At 32.0% G+C, this 11,814-nt stretch overlaps 7 protein-coding genes across 7 annotated transcripts; 4 read left to right on the forward strand and 3 right to left on the reverse strand. All coding sequences in view use genetic code 12, as the record gives it.

The window, feature by feature from the left end:
• The first annotated feature begins 206 nt into the window (after positions 1-206).
• Positions 207-3,536, forward strand: NUP159 (FG-nucleoporin). Its single transcript, XM_064908891.1, has one exon. It carries the CDS (start codon positions 398-400, stop codon positions 3,485-3,487), a length of 3,090 nt encoding a protein of 1,029 aa, XP_064759212.1. The 5' UTR covers positions 207-397; the 3' UTR covers positions 3,488-3,536.
• A 48-nt stretch (positions 3,537-3,584) lies between these two features.
• On the reverse strand, positions 3,585-4,415 carry DFJ63DRAFT_338186 (uncharacterized protein; the record flags this gene model as incomplete). Its single annotated transcript, XM_064908654.1, has 1 exon — positions 3,585-4,415. The coding sequence occupies one exon, from the start codon at positions 4,413-4,415 to the stop codon at positions 3,585-3,587; it is 831 nt and encodes a 276-aa protein (XP_064759213.1).
• A 173-nt stretch (positions 4,416-4,588) lies between these two features.
• TIM8 (protein transporter) lies at positions 4,589-4,858 on the forward strand (the record flags this gene model as incomplete). Its single annotated transcript, XM_064907584.1, has 1 exon — positions 4,589-4,858. The coding sequence occupies one exon, from the start codon at positions 4,589-4,591 to the stop codon at positions 4,856-4,858; it is 270 nt and encodes an 89-aa protein (XP_064759214.1).
• DFJ63DRAFT_54050 (uncharacterized protein) lies at positions 4,668-6,841 on the reverse strand. The gene has a single exon (XM_064908892.1). The coding sequence runs from the start codon at positions 6,420-6,422 to the stop codon at positions 4,920-4,922; it is 1,503 nt and encodes a 500-aa protein (XP_064759215.1). The 5' UTR covers positions 6,423-6,841; the 3' UTR covers positions 4,668-4,919.
• DFJ63DRAFT_338189 (uncharacterized protein) lies at positions 6,538-8,932 on the forward strand (the record flags this gene model as incomplete). The annotated part of the gene is made up of 2 exons (XM_064908655.1): positions 6,538-7,527; positions 7,643-8,932. 2 exons carry the CDS (start codon positions 6,538-6,540, stop codon positions 8,930-8,932), a joined length of 2,280 nt encoding a protein of 759 aa, XP_064759216.1.
• A 156-nt stretch (positions 8,933-9,088) lies between these two features.
• Positions 9,089-9,958, forward strand: DFJ63DRAFT_316104 (uncharacterized protein; the record flags this gene model as incomplete). The annotated part of the gene is made up of 1 exon (XM_064906670.1): positions 9,089-9,958. One exon carries the CDS (start codon positions 9,089-9,091, stop codon positions 9,956-9,958), a length of 870 nt encoding a protein of 289 aa, XP_064759217.1.
• Positions 9,959-10,096: 138 nt separating this feature from the next.
• SRB1 (mannose-1-phosphate guanylyltransferase) lies at positions 10,097-11,185 on the reverse strand (the record flags this gene model as incomplete). Its single annotated transcript, XM_064905406.1, has 1 exon — positions 10,097-11,185. The coding sequence occupies one exon, from the start codon at positions 11,183-11,185 to the stop codon at positions 10,097-10,099; it is 1,089 nt and encodes a 362-aa protein (XP_064759218.1).
• Positions 11,186-11,814: the final 629 nt, after the last annotated feature.

Raw genomic sequence — 11,814 nt, forward strand, 5'->3', positions numbered from 1 at the left:
CCTCACTGAAGGAGGTAACTGTTGATAAATAGCAGTTCTGGCGCTGTCTTTGAAATGCGATGGAGCAGAAGATGACTGGCCTGTGGCCCTTCCGAATGGTGTCCCATACATAGTCTAATATATGTAAAATGGTATATAAAAATAGATAAATTTATATAAATAACTTGTTATTGATAATGGTATATCTCCCCCTTTTTTTTCCATTTATTCCATTTTAAAATTAAAATTTTTTTTTCTTTTTTTTTTCCTGTTCGTTCCTGTATATTACTCCTTCCCGGAAAAAATATTGTTGTCAGAAATATTTGAATCAAAAGTTTGAGAGAGAGAGAGAGAGAGAGATATCTATCTGTCAACTGTGGATGATATTTCAAAACAACATCCATTAAACAAAGTGATTATGAGTTCAATTGATCTTGTATCGTCAGAGGACTTGGGGTTTAAGTTAGACTCTGATGGCCAAGGTTTGAAGTTGTTTGATCAACCGATTGATCTTGATAGTTATAATGAAGATAACTTGAACTTATTGGCCGTAGGTAATATAAATAAGTACTTTGCTGCTTCTAATGTTACTTCATTGAAATTGGGTTATATATCAAGTTTAGATTCACTCAAGACGGTTACAGATACTTTCAAAATAACACAATTATACTTCAATAGTGATGAATCAAAATTATATGTGGTTAATCATTCCAAATTATATTATATACTTATCAACGATTACTTTAACACTGATAAATTTGATTTAAAAAGTTACCATGGTGATGATATAATAGATGATATTAAGTCAATATCTCCATCATCAAAGTCTCCTGACTCAGTTTTGATTCATACCAATTCAGGTGGACTTTATTTAAATAATAAATCAGATAAAATTGGTGAAGATATTGTTTCATATACTTGGTCAGATGATGGATCAATCTTCTATATTAATAATAATGATCCCTTAAATATTCATTGTAAATACTATACTAAACAGGTTATTCCATTGGATCTTGAATTAGAAAATTACCAACCTATAGATATCCGTACCGTGAAATCAAGTATTTTAATAAGTTATAAGAATGAAGAAGAAGATATCACTCAAACATATTTGATAGATGCTAATGGTACTCCAAGTTTAATCGATGTGGCTCCTCCATTCAATTCAGTTGAAAGAGCAAATGAATATTATGGTTTAACTTTAGTGAAATGGATATCTGATTCAACTTTCTATTTTGTAACTTCATCTTTGGCCACCGATATATCAACTATTAAACTCGAAATCTCAGAAACAACTTTAGTAGAACCATCGGAAGATTCTCAAAGAGCCCAATTCCCTATAGATGATGATACTGGTGATGATACTTCTGCTGTTGGTTTCGCTTTGGATGTAACTGGAATTGATACTAATGTATTAGAACCATGGAATGGTATAGAAGCAGTTAAAGGAAAACTCCCAAGACTTCTAACCTTATTAAATTCGGGTCATTTAATCTCCTGGTGGGTATATGATAAATCAGCAATCACTGATGATAAAGCTGATTTATCCAATGCCTTAAAATATTATCAAAGAGAACAATCTGCTACTGTTGCTGCTGTTGCTCCAGCAACTGCTACTGCTACTCCGGCCATATCGAATCCATTTGGCTCCACAGCTCCAGCTTCTTTTGGCGCAGCTAATCCATTTGGTTCATCAACTGCAAGTTCATTATTTGCCAAAGAAAGCTCGCCATTTGGAGGGTTCACGGCCCCAGTTAAAGAAATTAAACCAATATCTACTGAAGATGACAATAAGTCTGCATTTGGTGGTTTTAAAACTAATAATTCATCCCTTTCATCTAATATTAAACCAGAAACAAGTTCCGGATCTAACTTTGGTAGTTCAGGTTTTGGTGGTTCTGGTTTCGGAAATTCAGGTAAACCTGCCTTTGGTGGTTCTGGTTTTGGAAGCTCTGGCTTTGGTGGATTTGCTGCCAAACAGCCATCTGCATTCGGATCTACTGAAAATACCAATACCACCGCATCAACATTTGGATCATATAGTGCTGGTCCATCAAATAATTCTCCATTTGCAAAATTTGCCCAAAATGAATCATCATCATCCTCCTCTCCTTTTGCATCTTTGAATTCTCAAGCAGATAGCAAAAAGGAAGTAGCCAAACCTTCAATTTTTGGTTCCAAATCAGCGACAACAGAAACGAAGCCTTTACAATCACTGCCATTTGCATCGCTTGATAAAAAAGTAGCGGAACCTCTGCCTTTCTCAAAACTTAATAATAAAGAAGCAGAACCACTGCCTTTTTCAAAGTTCAACGGCAAAGAAGCAGAATCGTCGCCTTTTGCTGCATTTAAAGCTCCAGCTATTGAGAAAACTCCAGCTGTCGAGAGTCCTATTCCAATTAGCGGTTTAAATATCAATGAGAAACCTTTAGCCAGTATATTACCTTCATTTGAAAGCGGCTTGAAATTAACTGAGGATCCAGTTAAACCAGCTCAGCAATTTTCATCATCGGAGGTTGAAGATACTGAGGAGAATGTTTCGGATGAGGATGAAGAAGATGAATCTGATGAATTGGAGTCTTTTGAAGAGATTGCTTCTGAAGATTTTGAATCTGAAGATGTTGTGCCTGATAATGTTGTCACTGAGCCGGTTGTTGCTGTACCACAAGGTTCTACTATATTACAAAAGGATGAAATAGCTAAATCTACAGTTAAGCCAATTACAAAAATTGAGTTGTTAAAGTTTTCCGGAATTTCTAAAAAAGACAGGTACTCAAAAGATGTCATAACGAATAAAATCCTTGAAATATTTAATGAAACATCTGGTAATGTCAACATACTTGAGAGAAATGTGAAATCATTAATTGAAATGATTGATTCACAATCAAATGAGATACAAGACCCTAAATTAGATTCACCTGATCAATGGACATTACAATCAGTTGGCATTTTACAGAGCGAAATTTCAGAAGAAATTGATAGCTCAAAAAGTCATTTAAAGACTTTAAAGGACCAAGAACAAGAATTAAAGTCTATCACTGATAGATTACATAAAACACATCAATTGAGAATTCAACTTGATAAACATTTTTCACAATTATCTCTGTTCAAGAATGATGCTAAATCTTCAATATTGAAGAAACGCCCACTTAGTTTGAAAGATGAAGTCTTACAGATTAGACTTAGAGAAAAGGTTACTAAATTCCGAGAATTAGAAAACCAAATAGTATCTAAGTTAATGCCATTAAAAGCGAAGATACGTTTAGACGATACAGTTATGAAGAACTTGGAGACAACAATTTTTCAAATACATTCAACCCTTATAAATCATGAAGAAACCATTGCCAATCTTGTTAATAGTCTAGCAGAAGTAGAAGAAAATGAACCTAACGAAGACCCTGACTCAATCACCGACAATAAACTGTCAGACAAAGCCTATTCATCTAGATGGGCCGCTAGTGAGGTTCTTAAAAATAGAAAAGTGCAAGTAAGAAAAATTACAATATAAGTTTTATAGAAACTTTTAATTAATATATTAAATAGACTACAGAAATTATATGTAATGTAGATTCCAATTTGGTCACGTTGAATAATGTACGGCGTGCTCATATTACACCAAAGTCTCGTATCTTAACATAATATCTTTCAGGACCAGAGTCATCACGAATACTAACTAAATTATTCAAGATCAATAGTCTTAACAAAGATTCATAATCTTCTGAAGCCGGTATTTCTGTCCATGAATTCGGATTGGCATTTAATAATTTTGTTACCAACTTATATGATTCTCTAGTTGAGTCCTTCAATTCAGATTCACTCAAATCATAAGGTGTTGATAGTTTAATTTGTTTATTGATTGCTCTTTTTAAGTGTGAATTGACAGCCTTTTGGATCTCACTCGACTCCTTTTCCATTTTAGAAACGTTAATGTCTACTTTAGCAGTCAGAAACTGTTCCTCTTGTTCAACTTTCTCATTTAAATCTGTGATTTTGTTAACAGATTTATTTTTAATATTTTCTGTTGCCCGAATAAGGCTGTTAAACAATTGATTATTTGATTTCTGTTTATCAACTTGTTGTGATGTTACGTGAAGCTTATCATTGTTCAATATACTTTCGTATTCTTTTGATCTTTGTGATAATTTCTGTGATGTAGTTGATATTGGAATAACCTCGTCCTTACTGGGTATGTAAGGTAGTATACCACCAGCTTTATAAAGGGCTATTATTCTTTTCTTTTCATCGATTGAATCATGATCTATTTGTTTGTTTACTGTTTCTGTGGCATGGATTACTTCTTTCATATATCCTTTAATGACCCTAATATCATTCTCTAGTCTTTTCAAGTAAGTCTCATCGTTCAGTCTACCCTTTTTACCCGTATTAGGACTACTTGAGCTATACAATTGCTTTAATGTTGTTAACTTATCCGACATGGTTTCTGGTTGCAGTATATATTTACCTTAAAAGTGGTTACAAAATTCACGCGATACTTCACTACAAATATCTTTGATATCAAACTTCAAGGAAAAAAAATTTTAGAAGCTTGAAAAAGGCCCTAATAATTGTACTGGTAACCAATTTATTCAATTAAGCAAATAAACTAAGAATGTCGTCAATATCAGCTTCAGCTCTTCAAAATCTAGATGAATCTTCCAGAAAGGATATTATGCAATTCATTGAAGCTGAACAATCAAAATCAAAAGTTCAAATGTCCATACATAATTTCACTGATATGTGTTTCAAGAAGTGTAATGCTAATAGACCAATAACTAATGGTAATTTGAGTTCCTCAGAGGAGCAATGTCTTACTAATTGTCTTAACAGATTCTTAGATACTAACATCAAAGTCGTTCAAGCATTACAAGGTCAGCAATAGACTTAATTAATAGTTCTTCGTATCTATTTCATGTACATATCAATATATATTTAATTGCAACTTAAACTATTTCTAGATACTTTTCCATCCCAGGAACCTTCTGACTAAGTTCATTGACAATATCATTAAATGAACTATTACCTTTATTATCACTTCTTTCCATTATTACTGCTAATTGGCTTAAATTTTCCTTGACAGTGGCAACTAATGTTTCATTCTTTCCATTATTTGATCTATTCAATACAATACTCCAAGCACCAAAAAAATCGTATTTATAAGTGGATATCAAATTAAAACTTTCAACATCACCTAAACTTATAAATTGTTCAAATAACGAATTTTGTGTGTTTAAAGCTGCCAATATTATGTCCAATTCAAGACCAGTTTGCCAATACAAATTACCATTGGTAATGACTTGATTAATCAAATACACAACTTTGGAAAATGCTAACATCACTCTAGTATGTAGAACATTTGTTATAATATAGTCTAACTGTTTAATAAGTAGTAAAGTCACTTTTGATGGCTTATCAAGTAGTAATCGTGAAAGTGAAGAAACTATATCATCATTTATAATGGCAACCACTGCCAACACCTGATCATCTGAGCTTTCTATAATTAAATACAATCCTCTATAGGCCTCCTCTAATAGCATTCCAGATATGCTTTCTGGAGTACTAGGTGGTAAATAGTTTAAACACTTTTTTATTGAATCTGATAAAATCTGAGATAACCCCGAATTCTTAAGTAAATATAACTTCAGACTCTTAACAAATCTTGCTAAAAGCAAATTGATTAATAAACACGCATGGTACTTAAAAACTGGTTCGTGATCATCTAAAATATTCAAAATGAAAGAGATTAATAGCCTCCAATTAGTTTCAAAGACTATATCATTTGACTCCGATATTATGAACCATGTCATTGAAATTGATTTCACTTTAGATGAGGATTTCCAAGATTTTCTAATGTCATCTTCGACTATTTTGCCTAATCTTGGATTCAATGCTGTATGTTTGCCTGTCGATTCGATTTTCAATAGATTTTGCTTCCAATTAACTGCAATGAAATCAGGAAGAATTTGTTGTATAGATTCTTGTTTCTTAGATGAAGACGATATAATATCTTTGATTAATAAAGAATTAGTCATTGAACTCCAAGGGGTATGAGGATTGATATGATAGGATATTACTGATACAAAAGCTGATATGTCATCTGAATGATTTGAAATAACTCTTAATAATCTTAAGTAGTGATAATATTTGTTTTTAAGGCTAGTATCAACCTCCCTATTCCAGTTTATTCCATCTGGGATATCTAGCGAATGCTTTAGGAAATCGAGTAACTTTGTTGGGTCGTAGCCGTTATGTGATTTTATTATTATACATTCTAATACAAATAAATCCTCAAATGATAATTTCTCGAATGGAATAGATTGATATTGATCTTGATCTTTGCTGAACTTTTCATAAATAGTACTGATCTGATCTGGGCTTAGAGGAGAATCTCGTATAACGTCTATTGTTATATCATCATCAAGCTCTATATTCCAAAATGATTTCATTATTCTGGCTTGATTTCTGCTAAATAAGTCTTGTTTGCAATATTCTGAAAAAAAAAATATAGTAAACAAAAAAATATCTAGATGAAATTATTGATACTGTAACAATTCCTATTTAATGAAGAGTGCAATTGCAAAAAGACTACTTTCGAGTAGTATAAGAAGATGGAATAAATTCCCATTAATAATTACAGATGAGGTCAAACAAGCCTTGAATGATAAGGTTTTACCCGTTGTTTCCTTAGAATCTACAATCATAACTCATGGAATGGCGTATCCTCAAAATTTAGAAATGGCTCAAAAAGTAGAACAAACTGTAAGAGATAACGGAGGTATACCTGCAACGATTGCATTCATAGAGGGTAAACCTCATGTCGGTTTATCAAATGAACAGCTTGTTCAATTGGCTGAAAAATCTCGAGATAAGGGTATGGTAAATAAAGTTTCTCGTCGTGATATAGGATATACTATGGCTAGAAAGTTATATGGAGGAACTACAATTGCTCTGACAATGATACTATCGCATATGGCGGGCATTAAAGTATTTGCCACCGGTGGTTTAGGAGGAGTGCATTATGAAGCTCAAAGTACCTTCGATATTTCTGCTGATTTGAATGAGTTAGGTCGTACTCCTGTTGCAGTTGTCTGCTCTGGACCAAAGTCAATCCTTGACATTGGACTCACCATTGAATATTTAGAAACTCAAGGTGTGTGTGTGTCTACTTATAACGATGATAACAGACCACAGGTTCAAATACCAGGATTTTATACTAGAGAATCAGGAATCATTTCACCAGATCAATTTCAATCATTTCAAGAAATAGCATTAGCTTTACATTATCAAAATAATATAAACTCCGGAAGTGTTATTTGTGTTCCAATACCAAAAGAATATGCATTGCCTTCTTCGTTTATTAATGAACTTGTCAAAAATGCAATTGATGAAGCGAAAAGATTAGGAATACAGGGTAAAGAATTAACACCATTTCTTCTACAAACCATATCAAATGCTACTGCTGGAAAATCAGTTGATTCGAACATTAGTCTCGTGCTTAACAATGCTAAAATAGCAACTAGTATAGCAAAGGAATTATTGATCGCAGATCAGGTATGTTAGAGCTCTCTTTTTTAAAATTTTACTTTTGATCTCATACTAATAATAAAAATAGACTCTAGTCAATAAGGAAACTATAATTCCAAAATTACACGTAACTTCACCAAAGCCATCTATTACCACAACAACTAAGTCTAAAATAACTAAAGCAGACGTTGCCATTGTTGGATCTGTTGCATATGACACCATTTCTAAGATTGGATCAGCAACCAAATTAGGCGATTCTAATATCGGCTTTATTCAATCTTCAATCGGTGGAGTAGGGCATAATGTTAATTTAGCATGTCAATATTCCTTTCAATCTTTATCAAAATCTAAATCAGATTTGAAATCATCACAGTTGGTGTCAATTGTTTCAAATGATTTACCAGGAAGTTCAATTTTAAATGAACTTGAAGGTAAAAATATGGATTCAACAAGTATTAAAGTTATTGAAGGTGGTAAATCAACTGCTCAATACGTTGCAACTCATGATGAGCAAGGAGAATTAATAGTTGCATGCGCAGATATGAGTATTATAGAAACAGATTTCTCTAGTCATATTATTAATGAATTGGATAGATTAGGTCCAAAAGTGGTTGTTTTTGATTGTAATTTGTCACCCAAGGTCCTAAATAAAGTCTTTCACTCTATCAGAAAAAAAGGAGATAATAAACCAGCTGTGATAATAGAACCTACCTCGTTTATAAAATCAAGCAGAATTGCATCAATAGATCAAACTGTGTTTCCTAATAATGTTATTAGTTTGATCACTCCAACAAGAGCTGAAATGGAATCGATTCATAAATCATTTACTGAGAAAGAGTATTTTAATGACTTTGATAATTGGTTCCCAATACTTGATGCCTTAGGAATTAGTGCTGATTTTCGAGAAAAATTGAATGCATTATCAAGAAAGCCAGATTATAAAGTTTTATCAGATTTACTTTCAAACGGAGATTTACAAAGAAGTTTCCAATTATTACCATACGTACAAAACATTTTATTAAAATTAGGTAAAGATGGACTTTTTTCCTTAAGTATTTCTGAAACTGTTCAAGATTATAAATCTATTCCAACTGCATCTCCATATAAACCAAAATTCATGTTAACTTCATTTGGTCAAAAGGTTTCTCCAGAAAAACAACTTGGTATTGTAATGCAATATTTTCCAATTCCTCCGGAGAATGAAAACTTAGAAATAGTAAATGTAACTGGAGCTGGTGATTCATTATTAGGAACTTTGGTTGCAAAACTTGTTGAACAAAATGATTCTTATAATTGGTTAAATTCTGAGTTAATTAGTGTTGAACAAGAATGGCATAAATGGGAATCCATATATCAAGCACAGATATCAAGTGGACTAACATTGATGAGTAATTCTGCAGTAAGTGAAGAAATTGCTAAAGTTATTAAATAGATTTCTCTTAATATATCGAAATGTACAAATTGTCATGTCATAAAAAATACGTCATAAACAATTTTGTCGCAAAAAAAGTTTGGGGAATCAAGTTTTTAATTTTTCTTTTGAAAAGTTTTGGTTCAATATAACTTCACTGTGATTGACTAGTTAGCAATGTTCAGATTAATTAGAAGTTCAATAAGGAGATACCCATGGGGTAAGTTATCCACTAATTCCCAACGTGCCTTACTAGTAAGACCATCACCATTATCTACAGTATGGGTTGGTTTATCAATGGCTGGGGCAGGTGTAGTACTTTCTGGATTAACTACCAATAACTCAATAAAGCTTGAAAAAGATAATCAAGCCTTATCGATTGAAGAATCTGTTTCGGTTGATTCTAGTATTGATGCATTCCCACTTGAAATAAAGCAGTCTGACAAAAAACATTTGCATCAAAATTATCAAATGTTGGGATTTGGAGTTAGAGCTGTTACATTTGTAGGGTTTAAAGTTTATGGTGCTGGGATATATATCTCAAAGGATGATATTAAACAGACAAAGACTATACTTAAAGGTGAAGACTCTATTTCCGAGGAGAAATTACTTGATGTCGAACAATCAGTTCAAATCATTAATAAATTAGTGGAAAATCAAGTTAGATTCTTAGTTAGAATAAGTCCAGTTAGAAATACTGATTTTAATCATTTAAAAGATGGTATCACAAAATCGATATTGGCTCATCCATTAGCTAAACAAGAAAGAGAAAGAATGGGTGAAGGATTAGAACAATTGAAACAAATATTCCAAAAGAATAGAGGTTCAGTTCCAAAGAATCATTTATTATATTTAGAAGTTTTAAAAGGGGGGAAATTAAGTATTACATATGAAGATCCAATTAAGAACCGAGTTGTTGAAATGGGAATTGTTGAAGAACCATTAGTTTCTAAAGCTTTAATCTTACAATATTTAAGTGGTAAGAAACCATTAAGTGATTCTTTAAGAAAAAGTTCAATTCATGGATTAAGTGAACTTATTAAATAAAATTTTTGTACATAGATAATATACAATTGATGAAAAGTTTATATAAAAAAAAGAGACCACAAATAACAAGGATTTTGTTTATTTTATTATAATAATTGGATATAAAATAGAAGATTTAAAAAAGTGAATTAAATTAAATTACATAATAATAGATTCATGTTCAACATTTGAAGAAATAGATTTGTGAGGTAAGACTTTAGCACCATTCACGTAAATTTCATTTTTAATTTCAACGTCATCACCTAAAACGGTAACACCTTCAGTTCTAGCCCATTTACCAATTCTTGAATTCCAACCAACAATGGTAGATTTAACCCAAGCATGATCTTTAACTTCAGAATTAGATAATAAAACAGATCTTTGAATTCTAGCACCATCACCAACAACGACATTTGGACCGATAACAACATTTGGACCGATTAAAGCATTTGGATGAATTTTGGCAGTTGGATCAATTAAAACATTACCACCATGAACGAATTTTTCATGAGATAATTTTTCTGGAGATCTTTTAGTTAAAGAAGTTAAGTATAAACAAGTACCTGAAAGGAAATCTTTTGGTTGACCAACATCCATCCAATAACCTTCTAAATCGAAAGAATATAATTGTTTTTGTTCAACCAAGATTGGGAAAGTTTCCTTTTCAATTGAAGTTGGTTTCATTTCGATTAAATCAATAACTTCTGGGTTTAAGATATATAAACCAGCATTAATTCTATTACCAACGAATTCAACTGGTTTTTCAACGAATCTATCGATTAAATTTGGAGTATCTCTATCATGAACGATAACCCCATATTTAGATGGTTCATCAACTTTGGTAGCAACAATGGTACCAGCACCACCATGAGCTTTATGGAATTCAGCTAATTCATGGAAAGGATAATCACAAATAACATCAGAGTTTAACACAAAGAATGGAGAGTTATCTTTCTTTAAAACAGCTTCAGCTAATTTCAATGGACCAGCAGTTCCTAAAGGTTCTTCTTCAACTGAAAAAGTAATGTTAACACCATAAACTTCTTCATATTTCTTTAAAGTAGAAACCATAACTTCAGGTCTATAATTGACAGCTAATACAATATCAGTAACACCAGCAGCAGCTAAAGCTTCGATTTGATGTAAAATCATTGGTCTGTTACCAAATTCCACTAAAGGTTTTGGAACAGTTAAAGTTAATGGTCTTAAACGAGTACCATAACCACCGACTAAGATTAAACCTTTCATAATGTATAAGGGAAGGGAGGGGATATAAGATTAGAGTTACCTAAAAGATTGAAATTAATGAAGAATTAAGTTCAAAGAGAGAAGAAAGCAAAAGGAATGAAATTAGAATTTAAAAACAAATAGCGAAAGAATTCTTCTTATATATAAATTTTATTCAACGACCACCACCACCCATTCCAAAATAAAAAATAAAATAAAAAAAAAAAAAAAAAAAATATGAGAAAAAAAAAAAATGTAAACAAAATAAAAAAAAAGAAACGAGAGAGTCTTTAAAGAGAGAGAGAGACGTAAATGGAACGAAACGAATTAAGCATTAACCAGTAAAAGGTGATATTGAATATGATATGGAGTAAGTGTTAGTTGGAAGTTGAAGTATAACATAGTACGAAAAAAGCAGTATCACAACAATGAACACGTTTAACGACACGATAAGTTGAATCAATCAATCATGTGTTACGAATCAACTACAATTGGCGTCTTTAAGGGGAAACATCGAAACAACGAAAGAAAAAGATTTGAGGTAAACCTGTAAAATAAACACCCACTGTGTGTGAAAGGTGATTAACCAGATCTATCAATAGAGTGTGTGGGTGTGTAACTTAACTTGTAAAAAATGAATCAAAAGCGTG

This window comes from Scheffersomyces coipomensis (assembly GCF_036884675.1).
Source record: "Scheffersomyces coipomensis strain NRRL Y-17651 chromosome Unknown DFJ63scaffold_16, whole genome shotgun sequence".
Taxonomy (NCBI): domain Eukaryota; kingdom Fungi; phylum Ascomycota; class Pichiomycetes; order Serinales; family Debaryomycetaceae; genus Scheffersomyces; species Scheffersomyces coipomensis.